At 30.1% G+C, this 27996-nt stretch overlaps 1 protein-coding gene across 1 annotated transcript; it reads right to left on the bottom strand.

The window, feature by feature from the left end:
* Positions 1-10: 10 nt before the first annotated feature.
* Positions 11-27992, bottom strand: LOC134710432 (2-aminoethylphosphonate--pyruvate transaminase-like). Its single transcript, XM_063570791.1, has 8 exons — positions 27692-27992; positions 26969-27106; positions 26172-26272; positions 22619-22859; positions 21551-21715; positions 20283-20442; positions 16996-17156; positions 11-206 (listed from the first exon to the last, which is right to left on the bottom strand). The coding sequence occupies exons 1-8, from the start codon at positions 27834-27836 to the stop codon at positions 64-66; spliced, it is 1254 nt and encodes a 417-aa protein (XP_063426861.1). The 5' UTR covers positions 27837-27992; the 3' UTR covers positions 11-63.
* Positions 27993-27996: the final 4 nt, after the last annotated feature.

Raw genomic sequence — 27996 nt, 5'->3', positions numbered from 1 at the left:
AATGGCGTTTCTCTACATTAAATATCAGTTTAAACAACCAAATCGTTATTTTTTTTTTTTTTATTATTTCATTTTGATATTCATTTCTTGAAGTACTTGTTTAATTGCAGTTAACAATCCTTTCATGTCCTCTGGGTATATATGTCCTATACTTCCTATTCTAAAACAGTCTGCATTCAAAACTTTCCCAGGGTAAATAACGTAACCTGAAATAGAAATAGACATTTACTTTTCAACTTAAAATCAAATTATTACAAACAAGATGTAAACCAATAAAGGCAACATTAAATCAAGTGCATTTAGACTGAAGATATTATCAAATGATTCATATGTCTGAGACATTTTGAATTCTAAGTACTTTTAAACTTATAAACCACTTTAGTGTGGCCTTGATAATATATCAAATCAAATCAAATAATTGTATTGCCATATAAATCAAAAACATGATCTGTGACAAACATAACATATATACAAAAATACACAGTACAATATTAAAATATAAAATGTATCAGTTCAAACTATTGTTTTGGGTCTCCCGTCCTCAGTTCTAATGACTGTCTTATAAAGGAAACTGTATTTTTGATTTGACTGTGAGATGTGGGGTTTAGTATTATTTTAAGTTTAAGCATGTCATCTTTAACAGTATCTTTCCACTCTAAATTGGTTTTCATTAAGTTAAAATATTTGATAATATATAAGTCAGAGGCATTTTTAGTTTTAGTGCTTTTAAACTTAAGAACCCTTTGGTGTGGCCTTGATAATATATATGTCTGAGGCATTTTAGGTTTTAGTGCTTCTTAACTTAAGAACCCTTTGGTGTGGCCTTAATAATATATATGTCGGAGGCATTTTAAGTTTTAGTGCTTTTGAACTTAAAAACACTTTGATGTGGCCTTGATAATATATATGTCTGAGGCATTTTTAGTTTTAGTACTTTTAAACTTAAAAACCCTTTGGTGTGGCGTTGATAATATATATGTCGGAGGCATTTTAAGTTTTAGTGCTTTTAAACTTAAGAACACTTTGATGTGGCCGTGATAATATATATGTCTGAGGCATTTTAAGTTTAAGTGCTTCTAAACTTAAAAACCATTTGGTGTGGCCTTGATAATATATATGTCTGAGGCATTTTAAGTTTTAGTGCTTTTAAACTTAAGAACCCTTTGGTGTGGCCTTGATAATATATATGTCTGAGGCATTTTTAGTTTTAGTACTTTTAAACTTAAGAACCCTTTGGTGTGGCCTTGATAAAATATATATGTCGAGGCATTTTTAGTTTTAGTGCAGAACCCTTTGGTGTGGCCTTGATTATATATATGTCGAGGCATTTTAAGTTTTAGTGCTTTTAAACTTAAGAACCCTTTGGTGTGGCCTTGATAATAGAAATGTCTGAGGCATTTTTTTAAAAGATTGTTAATGGGCTTCAGCCTTTTGCAGATTTATATTATAATTGCATGTAGATTAGTGAAATTCTAAAACTATAAATTTGAAGAAGAAAAATCAGCATAAATTTCTATAACAGTAGACAGTAACTGCTGTGTAACTCAATCAACACTTATAATAGTTTATAGGATAGTTCTCAATAAATCAGTTAGTTTACATTGAGAAAAAAGTTTCACACAACATAAAAGCACGCTTGAATTCACTGTATGTATTGATTAAGGTGATCCCATTAATAAATTTTACAAACTTATATCTAAAAATAAAAATATAAGTGAACCAACACCTTGTGTGGTGATTGTGCGGTAGGGTAAAAACGAGTGGATACCGCTAGGTATTCACAGCCATCTTGAAAAAAATGAATATGTCGACGATAAAGACAACAACACTCATGTTTTTGCCGCATAGTATCTGTTTATTTGGTCTACATGTTTCGCCTAGTAGATAGGCATCATCAGGACCTGATGATGCCTATCTACTAGGCGAAACATGTAGACCCAATAAACAGATACTATGCGGTAAAAAAACATGAGTGTTGTTGTCTTTATTGTCGAAACTTATATCTAAATGAAATGGGTTTTGTTCATTCAATTTGTTTCTTACATCATTGTACATCAACATGAATGGGGGATAGTTGTCCCATTAGCAATCATACCACTTTCTTTTTAATTTTATAATGACTGAAACTATTCAGTTCAGCCTGACAAAATTTGTATAGACTGTCCCTATTTAAGGTAATACTTAGCTAGCTGCGGTATCGTAGCTCTTTAGGTCCTTTTGAAATTTTTTGACTATTTGCGGTCTGCAAATAGTCAAAAAATTTCAAAAGGACCTAAAGAGCTACGATACCGCAGCTAATACTTAGCATGTTTATCTGTCCCTTTTAAAGGTCAGAACAACCATAAAAAAAAATCATCATTCATAACATTTTAACATGGAACTGATAATAAAATTCAATTACATTAAAAAAAGACTTCAAAGAGTCGGTGTCACTCACCTAATGTAAATATCTAATCATTTTATATTTAGACATGATTAAGCAATAATATTGCTACTGATACAAATAAAATACTGAATAGTTTAAAAATATAAAAAATGTGGTATGATTGCCAATGAGACAACTCTACAGAAGAGTCCAAATGACACAAAAATTAACAATTATATGTCAGAGTACACCTTCAACAATGAGTAAAACCAATACCACACTTGGAATTTAACATTATGGCATTAAAAGAAGTAAAAATAAGCTGACTTGTAGAAACTAACCAATTTACAGTTAAGAATTTCTCGTGCAGTCATGTTTTTCATCTGATATATAATTAAATAACTCCTGCTAAGTTAACAATCTTTTTTGGTACACAAGACTGAAATATACTTTCCTTTAATGTTGCATTAGGCTTGTATAAAGACCAAATGCCTTAATGTGTGTGACCTGATAAGCTTGCTATTAGGCATCTTTACAAAGGATATTCTAATAAAATTTTAAATACTTTTCCAAATGATTTTGACCATCAACTTCTCAAGAGAACAAACCTGATCTTATAGCATATAGTGTTTGTATTTTCACAACTAAAAGAAGATTTTCTCAAAAGAGTTTCAACATTTTATTTTTGACAAGTTTTATAATCTTTTAAGAATCATTACAATACACAAGGTCTGACAAATATCTTTTAACCCCATCAAGAAGGTCAAGAATTTACAATTTATTCATATGGAAGTATAATTGATGGCTGTAAGGGGTGCAATGAACGATGGTCTAGATAGGGTCCTTTTTTTCTATATTCTATAATTTCCCCCTTTTCTTCATGTTTTTTGTCTAATATTTTCGCTTCTTTATATTTTGTCTATAATTCTCTAATCTTTATAATCAAGTACCACATAATTCTCTGTTCTTTATTTTAAGAACCATATTATTCTCTTCATCTTAAATTTTTTGCCCTATTTTTTTGGTGTACATATTTCTGCAGATTTGGCTCATTATACTCTATTCATCCAACCCTTCATTTATACAGATGAACAAGGAAATAGACCAAGGAAACATATATTTAATCCTTTGTAGTTTGCACAGACAAACATGACTCAATGCAGAAAAACTAAAACCTCAAGCGTTTAAGATTGTTTAATTTAAAGGAAATCCACATTTATAACTAAAAGCACTGATCTACCTACATATTGTACATCTAGTAATAGCCTCACGAAAAAACACCACAGACAACAACAATAAATTTCATAGTAAATATAGATGTGGTTAAATAGCCAGAGGCAAAACAAAAATAATTATTATGAAATAAGACAATATAAATTAGGATCTCTACCTACAACCAAACTATGAGTGGTATGCTTAAGTGATTCAGCTTTGCCCTCCTAAGTCTATCAATATGTGATGAAGGAATTCTAAATTTTTTGTCAAATTCTTCACTCATTTATACCAATTATACCAATGAATGACATTTTTTTTTCTTTGGACTAAATATTTGTATTCTCGTTTATAAATTCCAATAGGAAATATGTTACATTAATGAGAAATAAAAGTAATTTTAAGGATTTTTTTAGACACTGGCCTTCTTCATTTCCTAATAATCCTTTAAACTACATCTTGGACATGTCACTTACACAATGATAAAGATGTTATACATTTTGATTCTTGCAAGGATCAAAATGTAAAACATCTAAACTTGTGACAATGACATGTCTACAATGTTGTTTAAAAGGTTATTGATTAAAGAAACTGAAGAAGGTCAGTGGCTCATTCAAAGTCAAGTTTGATAGAAAAAGTTGCAGTCTTCACTTCAAACTTTTAAACCTAAAGGCCTGCAGCTCAATTTTTGAAAATTTTAAGTTAGACTGTTGACTTGTACAAACGATTTTTATAAGCTCAAAAACCATTTCACAAGCCTCCAGCTACTGGGCCTGCAGTTTAGCATGAAAACTGAAGTTGCTGCAGTTTCAGAGGAGAAGATTACAAAAAAAGTTCACGATGATGGATGAGGATGAAGACAGTTGCCATAAGATCATGGCAATACTTCACATTGCATATAGCCTTACACACACTAATTTATTTTCTTTCCTTAATTTAAATGTATTGAAAATTTTCAAAAAGAGCTTTTGATGATAATGATGTTATTTTCAGATTGAGGAGTTAATTTGGTGTTAAAACCAGTAAAGCATATTGAATACCATCAGGAATTTCAAACAGATGTCTCATTTACATCTACAAGATTTTATTCATTTGAACTTCTTTTTAATTCTGTCTAGACTGTTACCACACTATAAGATAAATTGTCATTGCCTGCTTCAAAATTCTAAAGGTCATAAGTCAGTGATTAGTAGGTCACACAAAACAAAACTGACCTCAATCCTTAACATGTTCTTCAATATTTACAGACATTAAAATATTATATCAATAACTATTTGATTTCAGAATGACTGCAAGACAGGATGACATAAATTAGTTAAACTTTATATAAATGTATTGCTATCATGCCATAACATCCAAATCCTATATCAAGCCCCTCCTTCCTATGAAGTTTAAACAATTCTTTTCTTTAAATTGTATTCACTATCCAAAAGAAGAAATGACATCGTGAAAGTGAATTTATACACTCATGACTGTCCACCCTGATTATGCTCCCCAATGGATTTAAATGTATTAAGCTTATCGTTAGACACTAATGTACACAATTGCTATTACGTAATCAAAAGTTTCAACATAATCTAAATTAAAAAAATTTAAATAGATCTTTTCAAAGTTTTTTAAGTATGTTTAACAAAAACAAATATTCTTGAGATCAAACAATTGCAAAAGCTAACATTATGTTCAATTTTCACAAAGAAACTTAAAGGTTATTGTGGGTTCATGCATTATTCTTCACAGAATAAGAATTTAAAAGGATTTTTGGGAGGGGATTCTGGTGCATGGTTATACTAACTAAAATGGAAGAAGTAGAGTCCTCATTGGTATTTAGTTTCTTATGTGTCCTCATGACCTACATATTGAATTCTAGGTCTGCAAAATAATAAATGATAATTAAGGGTAAGAATAGAAATTGGGTACCATGTATGATTTTTCCCAGTAAAAAGGATTTACTAAAAAAAAAAAGTCTCCATCAAAACAATTCCCCAAAAATCTTGCCTAAAATGAAAATTCTGCATTTTAGGAGTATAACACTTCCTGATTTGACCAATTTCTCAAAGTAATTAATAAACCTATCCCTGTCATATGAACTTTCACAAGAGTGCACACACTGAAATGTCTAGCCTTCTTTACTAATCCTTGATACTATCTTGATAGACCTAAATATAAAGTTTTATTACAACTGTCACATAAACCCAAGATTAACCAAGAAAATGAAACATTGATCAATGAACCATGAAAATGAGGTCAAGGTCAGATGAGCCATGCCAGGCAGACATGTACAGCTAACAATTCTTCAATACAACAAATATAGTTGACTTATTGCTTATAAATAAAGAAAAACACTTAAAACTTAGCAATGGACTGTGAAAATGAGGTCAAGGTCAAATAAAACCTGTGTAACCGACATATAGATCATAAAATATTTCCATACACCAAATATTGTTGACCTAATGCATAAAGTATAAGAAAAATAGACCAAAACTTAAAAACTTAACTTTGACCACTGAACCATGAAAATGAGGTCAAGGTCAGATGACACCTGTCAGCTAGACATGTACACCATACAATCATTCCATACACCAATTATAGTAGACCTATTGCATAAAGCATAAGAAAAACAGACCAAAACACAAAAACTTAACTATAACCACTGAACCATGAAAATGAGGTCAAGGTCAGATGACACCTGCCAGTTGGACATGTACACCTTACAGTCCTTCCATACACCAAATATACTAGACCTATTGCTTATAGTATCTGAGATATGGACTTGACCACGTAAAAACTTAACCTTGTTCACTGATCCATGAAATGAGGTCGAGGTCAAGTGAAAACGGTCTGACAGGCATGAGGAACGTGCAAGGTACGCACATACCAAATATAGTTATTCAATTACTTATAATAAGAGAGAATTTAACATTACAAAAAATCTGAACTTTTTTTTCAAGTAGTCACTGAACCATGAAAATGAGGTCAAGGTCATTGGAAATGTGACTGACGGAAAGTTTGTAACATGAGGCATCTATATACAAAGTATGAAGCATCCAGGTCTTCTACCTTCTAAAATATGAAGCTTTTAAGAAGTGAGCTAACACCGCCGCGCCGCTGTAGCAGCCGCCGCCGCCGCCAGATCACTATCCCTATGTCGAGCTTTCTGCAACAAAAGTTGCAGGCTCGACAAAAATGATGTCATACCAGTTAGGACATTCAACAGATACCAGATAGAAACTTAGACAATAAGCCTTGCATACTGTGGATTCATTATTATTTGTTGGATACCAATTTTCAATCCACAAAAATTGATACCCACTAAAATAAATGAATCCACATGCAGTATATAAAAACCAGCTCTTCTGATATTTTAATTAAGGCGGTCAACACTGACAGATTTATAATGTCACTTTAATGTTCCAGATTCTGTGATTCATTTTTCAGTCAAGACAAAACCATCAATGGTGAATCAATTTTTCTCCTTAAGGATATTTCTTTTATAAATATTGATATGTATATTACAAATATGTAATTATGCCCATGTAATATGCACTTTTGACATGACATGTTTGCTTCTAGTGCAATTTGTAGTTTCGATCAAAGAAATATCTTAAAAGTGTGTTTTCCCCACACAAGTAGAACCACGAACCAACCTTTCTGACCCATACTAAAACTGGAATTCACATATAAAGGTAGTTGTACATTTAACAAATTACACAACAAGCAAGACATTGTGAATCTGAACATAAAACATGTAAACTACAGGACACATGAATGTCCTCGGTGATAAATATAATTCTTACGAAACAGCCTTAATGAAATATGTTAACCACATTTGAATTATTCATGGTGACCACATATACATAAATTTGTAACATGGGTCACTTTCATTACAGGCCAGTACATATATACTGGAATGTTACAATCTTTCCAAGGTTTCACTTTGTATGAATGTAGCTTTCTGAAACTTCGCTTCGGCTCATTTACCTCAATTTAGAATATTAATAAAAAATAAACACAATTAGTATGGGTGAGAAAAGATTCATTAAAGAAGTGTATATAATTACAGAACATGTAAAAACTGTCACATCTCAGAAATTAGTTCAACTGTTCATATCTACTGACTTATCAAAGTTACTGTAAGTTTATTAGAATTCATGAAATGTTTTACTAAATATGTCTTGTAAGCAGAAAACCTTACATTATTAAACTGCAAAGAAACTACAAAGAAGTTTAAAATATGAAGAATTCCAGAAAGTTTTTTTCTATATAGATAGCTTGAATTAATTAACATTTAGCTAGATGATTTAACAGCTTCTTAGCCTTCAATTTAAAACCAAGTCATATGAATCAATTTCTGTGTCAAAATTAAATGTATACTGTTTCTAGGATAGTGAATTTTATTGTTCTTCTATTCACAATCAAAAAACCTTTTGATGATTTTTCAATTAATCAAAGTGAATACAGAAAATAATAATAACTTTTACTGTGAAATGACTGTGAGTGTTCTACTCTCCACTTTTTGTAGTTAAATTACTAAAAATTCGGACCAAATTGCTAATTGTATTATCAAACCAAACTGTTGAAGGCTTTATGGTGACCTATAGTTGTTAATGTTCAGGTATCATTTTGGTCTCTTGTGGACAGTTGTCTCATTGACAATCATATTGCTGCAATGCATCTTCTTTTTTATATGTTCAACTGTTTTATTTTATCACTTTGCACTTTCACAACTTGACTTGACAGTTTTCTTTGGCAGTTTGCTCAAATTTCTGACCAGTAGAACAATTTGGTCAAATTGTTTACGTCAACTGCAATAATTGCAGTTGACGTCAACATTTACAAGTTACAGTCCAGTCACAGTAAAAGCAGATTAGAAACATTAATGTTAAATTATCATCATATTTTTCACATTAACCTTGTCAAATATATTTAAATAACACCTAGATAATACTGCAGAGTTCATTATCATTCTGAGGCTACTAATTTTTGTGGATATTATAAGGAAAGATGAACCAGGCTTTCAAGTGTACAATTAAACAGAAATTTCCTTTAGCCTTTTATGCAGAATTCAAAACCATGAAATCTTTACGAATGAGGATAAAATTAATTCTTTAAAAAAATTCAAATGAACAAATTTCTGGATGCTTGATTTCCTAAATAATATAGTGCATATCAATATAAGAATTTTAAAGCTGCAGTTTGTATAAAGTGCAATAAAGAAGCTTTTAAATAGATGATCTTTGATCTATGAAAGTATATCTAAACCACAAATTGCACTAAAATCAAAGAAAGCATGTCATAAGTGCATGTTTACACCCTATTAGAGTTAAAAATTGACAAACTCCATTGAATTTCAAAAACATGTACAATTTGTATTCAGCTATGAATTCAATATATATATCAAATATTGCATTTGGTAATGTCACTCAGAATCGTGGTGCAAATAATTCAATGAATCTTCTGTGATGTAATCCAAAGAAGCTTATTTTTTAAGTACGTACTTCCTTCATTTTAAACATAAAATAAAAGATGAACTTTAAAACTAAATTACTGTAAAGGAATTAACTAAAAATGCAAGACACATATGATATGGTTATGCTAAATGAACTGCGTAGTACAAAATATTTTGATAACTTCAGATAGTTACTTAGGAGCCTGTAATTCAGTGGTTGTTGTTTGTTTAAGTGCTACATATTTGTTTTTCATACATATTTTTGTACATAAATAAGGCCTAAGTTTTATCGTTTGAATTGTTTTACATTGTTATTTCTGTGCCTTTTATAGCTGACAATGTGGTTTGGGCTTTGCTCATTGTTGAAGGCCGTACAGTGACCTATATTTGTTAATTTCTGTGTCATTTCGTTCTCTTGTGGAGAGTTGTCTCATTGGCAATCATACCTGATCTTCTTTTTTTTTTATAAAACATACTTGTTGACATTTTTCCAGCAGGAACTCACTGAATATTACTTATCCACCCCTGTATGACTATTAACTGAAATTCCTGCTCATATGAAATATGTTAATATATGCAATTTCTGTCATATTTTGTACAAAATTGAATGTATGCTGTCTGTCTTCCTATCATAAAATTTCCTTGGAGACTTCATAAATGGTAGTAAATAATCTTCTTTTAACCAATCGTTATCAAAAACCCTTATTGATCCTTATTATACAGGAGTCTTATAAAAAAATCAATTTCAATCTCCATTTAAACCTCAAAATAGCAATTACATTATTTTTTAAATAAATAACACTTATCTTATATTAACCAATCAAAATCTGACATTTTAACATGAGGTATAACCAATATCCTGTTCGAATTTTTATCTATTGGTAAAGACCTAAATTTTATGAGTAGACATTGATGTGAAAAATACATTAGGGAAAAGAAATCATAATTGCTTATATCCACTTTTTCTTACTCTGATGGATAGTGGTCTCATTGGTAATCATACCGCAATTTCATACTCTTATAATGATAAATTCAAATAGAACTTTTGTCTTTCAAATTAAATATTATCCTACAGTTCAAAGAGTTTCAAACAGAATGAAGTCGCAATAGTTTAGAAAGTTTAACTTACAAATATTAAGAATAAATGACCTACTGCCCTATCCTTTTTGTAATTTTATAGCTGTGAACAAACATTTTGCATATTCAAATGAGAACATAACAAAAAGAATAAAGGACACATAATTTTAAGAAAATGTCTTCACAATGGACTTAAAACTATTTGCTTAACATATTTCCCAACATTACTTTATTGTTCAGAATAATTTTTTTTATAACACTTACATTATAAAGTTTGACTTGGATGAATTAACATTTGATACAGTAGTAATATAAAACTTTGTTTTTTTAAGAATATTTTTTTTTTTCAAAAAAGTTTTTTAGATTTAAACAGGACTACTGCTCGGGTCTTAAGATAAAACATAAAATTCCTGGGTCTACAGAGAAGATAAGACAAATACCAAAATCTCAGTACCCCCTCCAAATCAGGAAGAGACTGTGAAACCTCTGTGTTCTGACTTGGGACAGGCACAATAACATTTATGCAACCAAGTTTTGGAAGTTACCTTTCAGTTGAAAAACAAGAGAACATACTAACAAGAAGGTATTTTGAAATCAGATTCAAAACCTTAATTTGACAAATATTTTAGATGTGTCGCCTATTTGATTGATATTTTTAAAGATTATGTAAACAGTAACAAAATAAGTTTTTCTTAAAAGATCTCATGTCCTCTTGTACACAAGTATGTGTTTGAGGTTATGAATAAAATCTTGAAATATGTTGTATAATATGTGTTTACTTAGACTAATTGACACTACATCATGTTGGCATAACGGTTTTATAAAAAAAAGTTAAAAAATAAACTTTTAATTGAAAAATTTCATATTAGGAAAGTATTATGTATTTGCTTTAAGAATACACATTTAAATATAATAAAAAAAAGATGAACTCAAATTAAATCCATGTTTGTCATAAAAGTAGTTCTCGTAGGTTCAATACAATGTAAAAAGGTAAACATTTGGGGAAAATTTAACTTACAAATCATAAAACTAAATATCCTTCCCTTTCTCTGTTAAAGACATTATATTCTTATTAATTATTGACATACTGAGAATCTATTCAATCTTATTCATCAGCAACAAAAGAACGTTTGACTATGGTTTTAAAATATTTTAACAGATCTCCTTGCATATCTGTAAACCATCCCCAAATTAAATTCAATCTCCTCATTACGTAGTCATTTTAACCTAGGGTATTCTAGGTATTATGAATATATTATAGTATAGAAGGAAAGTGAAGGGCAAGGTTAACTTTTGGCCAAGTATGGCCTTGAATTTCAAATTTATAAAAAAAATATATATATATAAATGTATGATTAGTCAAGGTATAACAAATTTCTAAGTACATAATTCACAAAGGGCTCATATATCACAATTTGGATATATTGTCAAAATGTGATGATTTTTATCCTTTATTTTTTTACTGAGTGCATAGAAAGTAGTCTGAGACTTCAGTTATTGTCCTATGATGTCCGTTGTCCACACATATATAGTTAGTGCAGTCATTCTAAGTTTGAACCTCTAATTAATTGCAACAGAAAATGTTTTAGTTCTAATCTTTAGCATTAAAAACAAAATACTCACAGAAAAATGTCCCATAAAATCTAACTTGAAGAAAACTCAAAATCAGCATTTCAAATTTCTTATGGAAATGAACATTGGAAAGGGAGATAACTCAGCAAAAAACAGTGTTTTTTTTTGTCAATTATTGGTTGATTTCCTTAAAATTCATGTATAGTTTGATACTTTCAAATTAAAGGCCTAGGAAACATAGTACACAGGCAAAGATAAACTTAATAATAAATATGCAATTCAGATATGTAAAATGTTATAACAAACATTATGTGAAAAGGTCTTTGATGGTGACAAATGTGCTCTATACCTCCAAAAAAAATTCAACTTTCTAAATAAATGTGTCCTGACCTTCATGCATGATGACAACACACAAAATATACAGACAATACAGATAAAAAATCTAAACAAATTTGAATAAAAAAATCATCAAAGACTAAAATTTGGCCTGAATGCAATACTAATGGTTTGCAATAAGGCCATTTAAGGTGGTACCCAACACTTTCACTACAATTAATTTGGCTCGTTTAATTTTCATAAAATTTTGCCAAAGTATTTACTTTGACCCTTAAACAAAAATATAAAAAAAATAAAAAAGGTTGAACCAACCGTTTTGTCAGAAAAATTACACTGGTTATATAGCAGTTTGACAAACACCAATTTTGATCATTAAGAAGCTTAAAATTCCTTTCACAACACAACGTAATTAAAACGTTTGACTGACTTTACAGAGTTATATCCCTGTAGTGTTAGGTACCACCTTAAATGGTTAAGATAGTGACATTGGTAGCAATACTGTCTGGTATGTGATATGATCTAAGAAACATCAATTGAAATAATAGTAAGGAAAGGTTAGCAGGCAAAGATCCAGTATTTGATGCATTAGGGGGACAGACAAATTTGACAAAAATCATCAAAAAGTGTAAACAAAATCAAATGCCATTTTTCAAAACTAGTATATATACAACCAATCTAGAAAGTTTGAAAGTTCTTGGTCGAAATCTTTAGGAGCTTAATTATACTCTCAATCAAAAAATGCTGCAGAAAATTTACTAATTTCACCATATGGAAACAAGCAAATATTATCAAAATGTTACACAAAATCAGATGTACATCTTCAATGTATATATATATATATATATATACAAACATTCTAGAATGATAGGTGATAGTGGGTGGAGACTACATGGAATACATAATACAAGATCTTCCAATCACTAGAAATAGCCAAAAACCCAAATCAGAGAGGATCTTCTCTCTAGAACACTGCCATAGTATCATCCTTGAAGAAATCAACCTCAAACACAATCAATACATCTTAATGAAGAAAACTGAGTTTAACAACAAAAACCTTCACGTCACAAGGTCCTATATGACTCCCCCCCCCCCCCCCCCCCCCAATGACCCCATTCATACAAAAATGTTTAAAAAGGGTATATCTTATTGATGATAATAGTACAATGTTACACATTTTAAATTATCATATGTATTTTGTCACACTGAAACTTTTTTCCTCATTACATAACAGAACAAATAATATAAATAGAAAACATAATTAAATCAATGTCCCTTTTATATATGTACAAAAAATGTATACTATGTATAAATTCTATTATTTTACATTGTTAACTTAACATTTATTACAACTTTTTATTTAAGTTTTCTTGAATTTTTTGCATGTTATGATTAACTTATTGTATTTCCTGTGGGCCTGAGGGAAGAGTTGAATTTAGTCGTACAAATAACTGTGGTATCATTTATATGAAGAAGAAAAAGAATTAATATTATAATATCACTCTCGACAGTTATTATCATAATTACATGATACAGATATTATTATTATCATTATTAAAACAGTTTCTTCTCCACTAATAAAATCAATTTAAACGATAGACATTCTGTAAATAATGTAACTTAATTTTATAACATGCTCAGTCAATAAACATCAAATGTACCTATATGTGAATAAATTGCACCGCTGGAGAAGAGAAATTGGGGGAGATTCCCTCTACACACGTGCTACAGGTTAATAGGTATGAGGTCTTCTTTCTTGTCAGACATAACATAAATTGTAAAATAAATTCATCAGAAACAGGTCGAATATTTGACCCTTAAGTATAAACATAAAATTATCAATACCAAACAGACAAAAACATGACAAGAAATTCAACCACTGAGACAATGCATGGCTTTAGACAAGTACTTAAAACATGTTATGTAAATCTGCAGTTGTAGCTTATAATGATTCATTAGAAACTGAACAATTTGCCTTTTTGTAATGAAATTTCTGTTTCTCATTTATTATTTGGAAGTGTAAACTAAAACTTTGTGAAGTATATTAAAAGAAGCACAACTGAATGTAGCTATGTATTGAATCCCCCCAAACACAACCTCCCCAAAATAAAGATATTTTTTCATATACATATATTGGAATATGTTTATTTTATTATGACTAAAATATTTTTATTATTTTATTAATAAATGCCAAATATAACTTTATACCAAATATGAATTTGAATACTTAAGATTCACAGTACATGTCATGATGTGTAATGTCCCAATTTTCATGACTCAAACATGATTAAAGTTTTTGGTATCAAATTTAGTTCTAAGAAACTATTTAGGACTTTCATTATTTTTTTTCGTATACAGAAATACATGTAATGGTATTTTACCTGACTTTTTTTTATTTAAATGGGAAATATAAACCAAATATGATTTTTGAAGACTTTATATTTACAGTATTGTATGTGTCCCAATGATTTAAAGTATAATTATATACTTCTCATATTTTGGATTCAAATTTATTCTAAGAAATTATTCAGGAATTTGATTTAATTTTAAGATTTTCAATACACCTCATCGCTATTTGTTCGCCATTTCAGGATAACACAAAGGTTCCCGTAATTTTTTTACGTCATAAAACAAAATATATGACACCACAATGTAAAAGTAATTGTTGTATGAGTCAATAGTTCAACTAGCTGCGAAAAACGTAGCTCTTAAGGTCCTTTTGATGATTTTTGATATTTGCGGACCATAGACCTATGGCAAAAAAAAAATCAAAGGACAATAGAGCTACGTTTTCTCAGCTATAGTTCAACTGGTGTTGATTACTTAATAGTCATAGGGTGTATTGAATTGACAGTAAGGTGAAGAGAATTTCTATCATCAAAAAGATGTTTTGTACCAATAAAATAACAATTTGTTTATTATGAATGGCAAAACAAATCAATGAATCAACAAATTATCAATGCATCCACGTGAAGATCATATCAAACTTATTTACAGAAAAAATGTACTAAATGCGTCATAACAAATACAGCATTGTGGAAGTGAGCATAAACATCATGCACAGAACACATGATTGTTCCACATGGTATATAGTCCTTAATGGACATGCATGACATAACAAGGTCAATGACCTTTTACACCTTTTAAAAAATGTTACCAAGGTCATTACCTATTTTCATTTGAAAAGTTATACAACAGTACTTTTAAAAAGTGTGCTTCATTAATCTTCATATCTCAAGCCATCTTCTCCTCTTCTAAATTTGTTATGAATAAAGTACAGATGTTTTCCATTTAAGAGAGACCAATTTGACATGACAAATAAGTGTGACATTAACATGAAAAACTGTCAAAAACTGACTAAATCTACTCACTTTTCTAATCTACTGACAATATTATTTTGTTTTGTTTAGTTTTTTAACAAGAGGTAAATAATGAACAAGAGCAGAGACAAAATTTCAAATCATGATATACAAAGAGCTAAATTTTCTGATTTCCATCTCCTAACCAAAACAATAAATGTGTAGTAGTCTTATAAGCTACTTTTTCCCTTTTTATCATTTGCTCTGAGCAAAGTTACAATTATGAAATTGTCTTTTTGGCTTGGAGACTATCCATAGAATGTGAAAATATATTGCAAAGGTGATTTTTCACTTTGAAAGTGATCTAATATTTTATTTCACTAGTAAATCAATGATAATGAAATACCTTCAATCACCATATGTTTTATATTCATAAATTTCAATTTTCCAGCTTTTGGAAAAAGCTTCAATTCCTTTTATTTCAGAAATGGAGATATCGTTCAATCATAGGTCAAGATTCATGGGAAGGAGATCAAATATTTTGGTTTCTGCTTCAGTTAATTGCAGTCACCATTTTTTGAATTCGAAAATAATATGTTAATGTTTCTGTGGAGTGAACATATTCAGGTCAAAATATTATCTATTACACAGTGCATAACGCTACTAAAAAGTTTTTTTTAGATACTAGTATTTAATTTATTTATTATTGATGTTTTATAAATCTTTTACTTTAAAAAATGTAACTTAAAGAACGGTAAAAAAAAAAAATTGCTATTAAAGCAAATCTCAAGATAAAATCATTCCACCAGGTGGTTGCCTTATTTTTAAATTTAAATTTAAATGATAATTATATGTCATAAAACCAGAGGCGGATTTAGGGGGGGGCAGGGGGTCCGGGCCCCCCTTTTTGGAAAAAAAGTTGGTTGCTTATATAGAGAATCACTGAAGCGTGACTGGAGCGGGCCCCCTCTTTTGTCAGTCAGTGGGCCCCCACTTAAAAAAATTCCTGGATCCGCCACTGAAAACTACTATTAAAAAACATCATATGCCAACTTAGTTCTGCCCATTAAAATTTAATAAAGTATTTTTTATTTGCATAAAATATTAAATGACTGGAAGAAAAAGTTCAACAACTTATTCTTGAAGTAAGGTAGATAATACATAGAACAATTTTCTAATGTTAAATTTACATTGCAAGGGAGATAATTTTGAAAATAATTCATTGTTTTATCATTTCAATTTCTATAACCTCATCCAAGGCATCTTTGGTAATAATTTGTCCTATGATGGGAGTTTATCTATCATCTCTATAAATTACAAAACACATTTGGCTGTATGGAAAAAGGCACTCTACAGGAACAGAGATATCAAACAAAATAATGTCAAATTTTATTTAAATTGTTCACAGTAAAACCTTTTGCCATTTGATAAGAAGTTCTAAAATCTGCAAAATGGTACAAAATGGTGCATTGCCCTGTAAAAAAATAAGTAAATAAAATGCTGAAAGGTTAAAAAAGAACTATAGATGGACAATAAACACCAAAAGATCACTAAAAGGTTATATTATATATGGATATTTATGGCCATCACGATTTATATAAGTTTAAAATTACTTCAATAAGCCTATGTTTAAATATCTGTGAGCATTGAGTGTGAACATTTTTCAGTTTGGTTAATAATATTGAACATACCTCTATCATTCAGTTTTGAGTAGAATGTAGTGAAATTCCAGTTTGGATCTTGAGGATATTTGTATGATGTGATAATATAACCTTCATGGCTATTGTCCAGAAATTCCTCAAAACCAAAGTCTTTCATTCCTTCTCTAAGAATGGTTCTGTTCTTTTTGTATCTTTTGAGAGAGAAAAAAAAAATGCTGCGATTTCCAAAAATATACATAAATAAATTTTCACAAAAACTGATATTGAAGATCAGATATTTTCTACAAGTGTAAGCAAGACAGTCTTTTTTAAAGGTAATTATTAAATGCTGAAACTTGTGGCACATGTAATATCAGAGAATATCTTCAGGACATTGATTTAATATAACTGTTCAGATGCACATTAATAAACATAGCTTTTCCTTCTGTTGCCAATGGGTAAAACCATTTCTTCAATAAAGAAAGTTTAATTTAAATTTTAAATTTGTAAGTGTTTACAAGTATGTTAAAATCTACTAAAAATATATTTAACTATCAAGAGAAAAGAAACAGAAGTAGCATTTGTTTCTCCCATATATTTGTTCTGTTTTTCCAGTGCAATTAAAAAACAGAGTTCCAAAGTCTCCTGACTAGCAATAATTTAAACTATCCAAAATACAAGGGCAAGTCAATTTCAAAATAATCAAAAATTTTCAAGGGGCATAACTCTTTTGAAATAATTAATCAACCTTGTTTTTTTTAATTCGTACATGACATTGTGATAGGTTGAGAGAAGCAATGTCATTGTTGTGCTCACAATCATGTTCAACTATCACATAAGTTTTATAAAAATCTAGTAACAATTGTACAAATGAGATCAGTAATGATGCATGTTTTTATTAAGGGGGCACAACTCTTTAAAAAAAATTGTTGGCACTGATTTTTGGAACTCAATGGAGATAATGCTACAATATAAATTTCATAAAATTCTGGCAAGAATTATACACAAAAAAGTGCTAGCGATGCAATTTTCCATAAAATAATGTTTCTAAGGGTAGAAGTCATTAAAAAATTCTTCATTGGCACTGATTTTTGAACTGATACAGACATTACTTATTTAAACATATTAAAATCTGCCAAGAATTTTACATATGAAAGGCCAAACTAGACTGGACAGACCAACAATCACCCTGTATTTCTATGACCCCAGGAACACATTTGTGATTGTGAGCACAATAATGGCATTTGTTCTAAGGAACTGACCAATGATATGACATCAAAATGAATCAACTATCAACCAAAGCACCTGAAAAATACCTGCGTACTACAGGAGACAACTTAAAGTTTACCATAGTCATTGTGAAAATATTGTTCTCACAAACCTGGTGACAATGGTCTTTTTTGCATTCTCTCTTTGAGATTTCTTATCACAAATTTCAGTAAATATAAAAATATCATGGGTTACAAATAAACCATTATTGTTACCTGTATAAGACTTTAAATGCATTCAAAAACACACACAGTAAACTAGCTAGTTGTGAAAATACTAAATTGTCAAGATAAATGTTTCAAATAAGATAACGTTACAAAGAAAGATTCTCACAATGTTATTGCAGATGGTTGAAGTAGAGAGGATCTAAGGTGTTGTGTGTCAACATATAAAAGATGATGTGACATCACTCTGCATTAGATTATTACATGGCTATTTCAAATTTATTTGCTGAAAGTTGATCCACAGCTTACTCTAGTCATTTTTCGACATGTTCTATCTAGTATATATCAATAAAACACTTCAATAATTTTTCTCATTTTGAAATATTCATAATCACAAAAAAAAATCAAAGAGCTGAATAGCTCTGAGGAGAAAGACAGCCCTTGTTTCTATTTAATTATGTTTTTGGAAAGGGGGGTATCTTTTGATAGTTTTCATATGAAAAAGAGAACAGCTAGAACATGAAGAAATGTTGACAATATTGAAATCAATTGTTGTTTATGTAATTTCATTTCCTTAGTTTAGGATTCAATTTTGACCAATGGAAGAGATCTACATCTTCTAAATCTAAACATTTGATTAAAGTTGATAGCTAATTATCTAAAACTCAACTGAATTCTGTCATTTCACAACTACAATATTTTTTTAAATCTTGATTGTGTACCACTGAACTGCAGGCATGGGCCATTTTCCATTTTTTGTGACAGTACTCTTGGATTTTTAAGTTTTTTCTTTAGAAAGTGTGGACTGAAAAATCTATTCAGTTTTAAATTTCCATTGTAAAAGTTCTGAGTTACAACTCTCATCACAGAGAAACAGGTACTAATAAAAAAACAATATGAGTGATGTAAACTGTGTGAAGCTTGTTTCCAAATCTTAATTTTGAAATATTTGTAAATAATAAATATGTTTAAACTATAAAATGCAAATTTATATCATTTTTTTTTTACCATTACAATGATTATGTAGGTAAACAAAAATTTTGTTTTAATAGAAGACTACTAATCCAATGAAATGTCACATTTGAAGTGTTTAAATACATTAACTTTTATTTAAGTGGATAATTACTCATCAATTGAGGTGCTCATGAATTGGAGGAAGATTCTCAGAATTTTTACAGAAAAAAAGTGGTCTCACTAATTAGCGACAAGAAGAAATTTAGCGACAAGAGGCGACAAGAAGAATATTTTTTTCTTGTCGATAAATAGTCTTCTTGACGCTTCTTGACGCTTTTTGTCTCTAACTAGTGAGACCCGAAAAAAGTAATAAAATCGTTTCTTTCCCCTGTCTCATGTAACCCCACGATCTTTGTTTATTTGAAAGTTGTTGACCTACAAATTAAAGTATTGCATGTTGATGTTTTAATCATCTACAGTAAAAAATATGATGTTTAGATTTAACAAATACAAATTTGTAATTAGTGCACGATCTCTAAGAATGATTTAAATAACCAGTGAACTGGTGAAGGATATCCCTGCTTCTTCCAAGAATGACGTCACTATAAAATACAATGTAGGTTGGATATATTTAGAATATCTCGTCATACTAATTTTTCCGGATTGTAAAATAAACGTAAATAGTGTAAAGACGATAATTTCGTGAGAAACAGAAGGGAAATGTGTAAAAAAGTGTTTAAAGTCAAACTATTCATTTCTGGGTCTCCTTCTCTTCAATCTAGGTAAGTTTTGTTGGGGGGTTTTCCACAATTTAACATGTATAAAATCAAAATGAATGATGTGAGGGAGTGTCACTCTGGTCAACCCCATAGGGGATTGAGGGCTTGAAGCCCTCTTTCCCCAAAAACATTATTGACATTAAAAAACTTCATTCTGAATTTTACTGCATACCTGTCTCCTCTTCCACTAACTCCTCCTTCTTCTTCAAACTCTTTCACAGCTTGTAAAAATGCCAGCATTGTATGTGTAGGAGGTGTAAATCTGAACTGATTCGTTTTCTCCAAATTATCATATTGGTCAAATAAATCTAGACTAAGACTACGAGAATTACCTGTAAAACAAATTTGTATATTAAATATTAAATGTGATAATTACAATCTAAATTGATAAAAAAACAATTTGAAATGTATCTAATATGCCCTAATACTATATAATTTTATAAAGAAATACTTACTTTTTAAAACACGAATTCTGAAACAAGTTGAGCAGACTGTTTCAGAGCAACCATTTTGGATCTGTGTGACAACCAAATAACTTTTGACAACATGCTTACATATTTATCTAATAACATCACTCCAACTTATGATGAAGTTTTTAAGCAAAGATGTAACAAAACTACTGTTTTTCATTTGCTAAATTTGGTGTTGATATCTTTTATTTTTATTAACAACAATTTTAGACTCAGAGGGACTAAGAGCTTGACAAATTGCATAGACCCCTTCCTGTTGTTGAAAAAGAATATAGGACATCTTAAGGACTTTTAGTTTTCTTGGTGTGAATATCATACATATAATATTATTTACAAAGACCTGGGGTTGAAGTCATATAACTTTACTCAGTGCTCAGAGCACAAAAATCATACTCGAAGGATGTATGACCGCAAGGCCAGGCCTCACGGTCATAAAACTTTCAAACATGATTTTTGTACTCAGACTGGAAAATCAACCAATCAAATTGCTGGATTTCATATTTCGAGCATGATTTTTGTGCTCCCAACACTGAGAAAAGTTTTATTCCTTCAAGGCCTGATCTGCTATCCTCCGTCTATGGTTTACCAGTAAGGTACTCTAGTTTTACATTAAAAAAAAAACCTCTAATGTTCAAGAACTCAGTGAGTCTAGAATGTTTAAAATTAACTTTTTATTCAGCATTTTAGTCCTTATTAACTATAAAGATAAAAATGAACTCTTCAACATATTACAAATGTATTGGACATATCCAGATTACTATTCTGCCTTTAGCTTGTGAATTCTTTTTGTGAGCACTTCAAAAAGAAGATGACCTAAGAAGTGTTTCTGAAAATCATCAGAAAATCTTCAATCCTTAATAAATCTTCAATTAAAATTTTACACATAGAGTTCTGATTTAAAATCATGAAATAATTTCACCAAAATGCTGAATTCTAAATTTCTGGCGCTAAACAAGTTTCATAAAATTACCATTGCAATTCATTAAAACTGATTTCTTAGCAATAGCATAAGAAAATCCTGGGATTCCTTGAAGACATTTGTTGGCCGAACTCACTAGAAAATCAATGTTTCCATTTACCAAGTCCAGTGGTACAGCACCAAAACTACTCATTGCATCAACAAAGAATATACAATCTGAAAAATATAAGGCAAGAAGAATTACAATAATGAAATTTGATGTATAATAACAAATAATGTACATGTATAAAGCGAAATTTTGTCATGAAAAGGTCAAATATTTTAAATCTTATAGAAAATTTGCTATTCATTGAACATTAAATTTTGAGGTGTATCTGTACCCACAAAACCCACGAAAATGGGTATCCAACTAATAATAATGAATCCCCAGTACATTTATATGGTAATTTAATTTACTATTCGGCCTTTAGCTTGTGAATTCTTTTTGTGAGCACTTCAAAAAGAAGATGACCTAAGAAGTGTTTCTGAAAATCATCAGAAAATCTTCAATCCTTCATAAATCTTCAATTAAAATTTTACACATAGCCCTTTCTTCTTTCCTTTTTTATCAATTAGTTATTACAATTATCTAATATAATTTATCACTGAATTTTTCCTGTCCATAAAAGTGCAACTGGTGCCATTAGTGCAGCAAGAATATAGAAATTTTCTGTGATTGTTTCACAACGTTTGATTTAGTTGACTATTATGGGAAACCTGAGTCACAGTACAACAAAGATATGTTCCATTGTAATAGCTTCAATCTCATTATCATTTCCTTGTTTAGGAAAACATAGAATATAAATTATCAAAAGATGTTTGTTTGTCATACAATGGAGAAAGAACTGCTTACCCTTATGCCATTATCCAAATGACATTGATGTAAGCAACCAAAAGATCTTTCCAAGGTGTGCAATCATAAGAATTACCCTGAACACTCAAAATGTAACATGGTGGAATAAAATTTTTGGTAACATGTCTTACAGATTCTCAAGCAAATAAAAATGTTTTATAAAAAAGAAGACCTGTTTTAATTTTATTAACTAGAATAAGGCTTGAGGAGCAAACATATAAAAATACCTGGAATGATTTGTTTGACAATTTTCCCTACATCTTCTACAGGATTTATAACACCTGAACTTGTTTCACAGTGAACTATACTAGTCATTGTAAAGGATTTGTCCTTAGATAAAATTTCTGCGACCCTACTGACGTCAACCTTTGAGTCCTCTGAAAAACTTTCTAATTGATAGGGTACACTCATTACATCACAAATCTTTGCCAACCTCTTTCCATAGGCTCCATTCTGCAGTATCAGCACCTATCAAAATGAAAAATAAAGACATACAATTGACATCAAATAAATAATGGAAAATCTAAAGATTATGGTTTTACCTATCATTTTATTTTTCATTGGTTTTGATCTATGAGAGAAATCAAGTACATTGAAACATTTGTTCAATTCTGAACCAAATTTCTCAAATTCAGGAAGGTACAGTTAGAATCAATGATTTGTCAATAACCTACCAAAAATTTGTAAGGGTTCCGTGGAATGTTAACTGGAAGAAAAACTAAGTCCATTTATAAGTAATAAATATGGGAAAAATGGAATTTTATTTTTACAAAATTTACTTCTGGATACTATCTTCTGATCATAAACAAGTTTCTTACAATTCCAGGATAGTTTAAGAAAGTTATTAAAATTTTAAAAACTTTAACCACAGAGTGAATGTAATGTTTCCTGGCAGAAAAAACTAAGTCCATTTATAAGTAAAATACGGAAAAAATAGAATTTTATTTTTACAAAATTTACTTCTAGATACTATCTCCTGATCATAAACAAGCTTCTGGCCAAGTTTTGTACATTTCCAGGATAGTTAAAGAAAGTTATCAAAATTTTAAAAACTTTAACCACAGAGTGAATGTAATGTTTCCTGGCAGAAAAAACTAAGTCCATTTATAAGTAAAATAAGGAAAAAGTGGAATTTTATTTTTACAAAATTTACTTCTGGATACTATCTTATGAACATAAACAAGCTTCTGTCCAAGTTTTGTACAATTCAAGGATAGTTTAAGAAAGTAATTAAAATTTCAAAAACTTTAACCAGAGTGAATATTTGTGGACGCCGCCGACGGAATGTAGGATCGCTATGTCTCGCTTTTTCTAAAGTCGAAGGCTCGACAAAAATTGAGACCCATCATAAAACTTTTTCATAGTACTCTACAATTAAAAGAATGACTGGCTAATTTTGGTCACATAGAACTAGCATTAAATATATTCATAGTAGATATCTATAACACATCCTGAAATTCACAAAAGTATATCTAAAATGGGTTAAAAATGTTATTAATATCTGTATATTGTCTATCTGACAACTACAAATGTATTATACAAAATAATGCTCATCACTGAAAACAAAGGTGAATCTGTGAAGGCCATTGATTTTTCGGTACGTTTTGAAAGCTTGTGACATGTTTACAATAATCTAAGAAGTACATCAAAAATAATTTCTTTCCTTTAAAATGAACAATCCAATTGCAAATAATTGTCATATTCTTAACTGACCCTAACTTTAAAACTAGTCAGAGAGAATTCAAAGGAGTAGGTTCGGTATGGTCCTAAAACGGCCCCCCTTTTTAGCTTAAATTTCAAATTAGGATTTATTGACCAAAATCACAAAATATATAAGACATTTTTTGAAAATTTACATTCCTGCGTTTTATTTATGACGTCACAATTAGTACTTATTTTGATTTTCCCCGCAAAAGTCAATGAAAATGGATAAATTCCCATCGGACAGGAAACAAAGTGGGCATACATCGACAACAAAGATCTTTTACAATAATGTTTGTAGAGATATTTTACATGTCTATATTGAATATTTGGTTTGTCGACACTTGCTCCATGTTTCCTGTTCCTAAATTTGGTTGAAATTCGGCCCATTTTGTCAAATATTGCCAAAATCTCTGATTTAATGTAAAAAGCAAATGCTTTGGAATAAAACTTTAACAAAAATAGTTCTATTTAACTTTCGCCCATTTTTCATCTTGTTGCATTGAACTTGATAATCGGGGCCAATAATTGCCTTTACCGAACTTACTCCTTTACAGTTCAAATATGTTACGTCATTCTTGTTTCATTTATAGTTATTTAACTTTTAATTGATATAACAAAAGTGAGGGAAGATAAAAACAACTTTTGAGTAATCATTTAACTATTGTGGTGCACCAGCTTTATTCAATATAAGGCAAAATAAATCCTTAATTGCTTTCAACATTAATCAATGATCAATTTATCTAAGCTGTTTAATAAAAGAATGCTACATTTCAATAATCAATAGTGAAACATATGTTTTGGGGCCATGTTTTATAAACTTAAATATCTTTATCTGTTCAAGTGTCCATTCATTATGCCCAATGAGCTACTAATGAAAAAGGATAAAACTCATTTTAATTTCAATGTCATTTTTGGTGGTTTTTTTTTGTTGTTTTAAGGTGGTACCCAACACCTTCACTAAAATTAGTTTGGCTTTTTCAATTTTTATAAAATTTTGAGATAGAAAATACATCAACAACATATGTAACATAAACACCAAAAGCCAATAACACATAAAAAAAGATATACAACAGACAGAAACAAACATATGTGACTTATACACATCAAAAGCTTAGAACACACAAGAATATAAGACAAAAAATATATCTGTGGCAAAAACACTAAAAGTCAAGAACACATGAGATTGAAAAGACATCAACAAACATATTTGACATTACATTAAAATCCTAGATCAGAAGAGTTAGGGAATACAACAACAAATAGAGATGGAATAAACACTAAAAGCCAAGAACACATGAAATAACAAGAATGTGTCCATAGTAAACAGATGCCCCACTTGCAATATCGTTTTCCATGTTCAGTGGACCGTGAAATTGGGGTCAAAACTCTAATTTGATATTAAAATTTGAAAGATCATATCATAAGGAACTTGTGTACTAAGTTTCAAGCTGATTGGAGTTCAATTTCAACAAAAACAACTCGACCAAAAACTTTAACCTGAAGCAGGACAGACAGACGGACGACAAATGGACGAACAGATGCACAGACCAGCGACTCTTATCACAAAAAAAATCAAACATTTAACTGAAATATGTATGACTTATAACTATTTTTTTCTCTTAAGATTATTTGAGAAGAGAGTAGCAGAAAACATAGAGCCCATAAATGGGACATAAAAAAAACAGTTACAAACACTGAAGAGATTTGTAAACTAAGGTGGACATATAACCTGCATTGCACTTGCAAAGGTATAATGTGATTGCCACTTTGCCATTGCAGTTAGTTCCATTTTTTCACTAACTCAATAAATAAGGATTGATTGCAAGAATTATAAGAGACATGTCACATTAAGATGCATAATCTTATAAAGGTTTTATTGTGCTATTCTAAACTGTTTCCATAGAGAAACTATTGGTTATGTAAAGTAGTATTTTGCAAGACTGTAATGGTAGAGAGAATGTTTGTGATGTAAATAAAAATAATAAAAAAATGTACCTCTGAGTGATGATAAAGAAATAATAATTGAATGATCAGTAAAGAACATGAAAGTGAAAAAAAGCTTATACACTACGGTACCTTGCCTCCCTTTCTGGGGACAGCTGTTTGGAATACAGCCTCCACAGCAAAGGTTCCACTGCCCTGTATTGGAACACATGTGAACTCGTCTTTGGATACTTCTGCAAGCAAAAAAAGCCAAGTAAAACTTGTGGCAAGTGAGTTGTCTTTTCCTTAGCATATTCCACAACAAATATATACAATGTACTGTTATTTTAAAACTATTATTTTCATTTCTTATAAGTGCTTTATTTTTACAAAGTTTTAACATATTTGTAGGTCAAATCTTTTTTATTAATGTCTTCTTTTCATGTTTTTCTTGTTCTGATTCTGATCAGCTGATATAATTCACATGAAGGGATATTTTTACAAGTTTTATCTAAATGGTCAATCTGACCTAAATATAGATCCAGTGTCCACACTTCACTTAAAAGGAGTTGACAACTCTCTGTTGTACTTTCTGTTCTGGTAAATATTACAACAGCCAATGAAATTTCTGCCATCAAATTTTTGAAAGTGTGTAACATTAGGACAAAACCAGCTGATCCTGAAAGCTCTTTAAATCAGAAAGTAGAGAGTTGTCAATTCCTTGTAGGCAAATGGTGGACACATAGTCTGTATTTCAATAAGATTGCTTAGAAATTGAACTAGACTATGAGGTATGGGTTTTTCTCATTGTTGAAGGCAGTACAGTAATCTATTGTTGTTAATTTCTGTGTCATCTTCTTTTTTAAAGTTAAAACAGATGGAATAAATATTAATGGCTATGTTTGGATATTCTCCTGAGGCAACCTATGGTTACCCATATTTTATTATACCTGCTATCTCTACTAGTTTTGCTCTGAGAGTTTTAATTGCTTCTATAAATGCCACATCTCTAGAACCATATTCTGTAAATGCTGCTTGTCTGACTGTTGGAGAGGTCGATAATGGTCCTGGGGTAAATAACTTTTTTTCTAAAAAATATATATTTCATTCTGTTATTTTTTATACTATGTGTACATTAGAATTACAAAGTAAGTTAGTTCAGCATTTGTTTACATAACCATTATCTTGAAAATATTTTCCATTTTATGATTTAAGTGTGCATTAATGCTATTGAAATCTTGTTATTCTATAGGGGGAGTATGGAAATATGAAGTAGCCAATCTAAAACCATGTGCTGAAGGATGACAGACACCATGGTCAAAACCCTCTAGAGGCTTCAAAAAAGCCTGTGTCATACAGACAAACTTTGATGTATGTTGATGTTCAACAATGGCCTCTTTCCAAAATTAAAGACTAGAATTTAGATAAAAACTTATAATTTTATGCTGATGATATTTTCTGTTTTCAGTTTCTATCTATTAAAGTTTTTGCATAATATGCAAACATATATTACAACAAATAGGTAAAAATAACATTAAAGGCCTATTTTAAGGCAATATTTCCTAGAAAGAGTCAACATGGTCAACAGAGAATATAGGAATACTTTTGACCAATTTAGTCAGCATGTTAATATAATTGAACAAATAAATAAATGCGAACAGGTGTACACATACCTGGTGCATCTTTTGTGTAACACTTCTGATGATTTACATGAGACATCTTAAAAACAGAGAGGAAATTTGGTATCTGGTAACTTTTATGTTGAAACTTAGTAAAAGCAACATAACTTCTCAATGTATTGCAAGTGAATTTGTTCATCCTAATTGAACAGTTTCAGGGTGCTAATGATAATGACACCAAGATAACAACCAGCTTCAGTGACACATTGCATATATATTGAATTTTATCTATTCATATCTTGTATAACAAGGGGTGACTACTCCACTCAACTTTTCTATTGAAGCACTTACCTACACAA

Source organism: Mytilus trossulus, chromosome 3, assembly GCF_036588685.1.
Source record: "Mytilus trossulus isolate FHL-02 chromosome 3, PNRI_Mtr1.1.1.hap1, whole genome shotgun sequence".
Taxonomy (NCBI): domain Eukaryota; kingdom Metazoa; phylum Mollusca; class Bivalvia; order Mytilida; family Mytilidae; genus Mytilus; species Mytilus trossulus.
The sequence above is the reverse complement of the archived record's forward strand: the minus strand, read 5'-3'. Positions and strand labels throughout refer to the sequence as shown.

What these genes read in the sequence shown, in the direction of transcription:
- LOC134710432 (XM_063570791.1), bottom strand. Translation starts at nt 27,836, where the DNA reads ATGAACAAATTCACTTGCAATACATTGAGAAGTTATGTTGCTTTTACT. An exon ending in TTACACAAAAGATGCACCAG is followed by an intron (nt 27,107 to 27,691) that starts GTATGTGTACAC and finishes TATATTTTTTAG; the next exon opens with AAAAAAAGTTATTTACCCCA. An exon ending in GTTAGTGGAAGAGGAGACAG is followed by an intron (nt 17,157 to 20,282) that starts GTATGCAGTAAA and finishes CTCTCTCAAAAG; the next exon opens with ATACAAAAAGAACAGAACCA.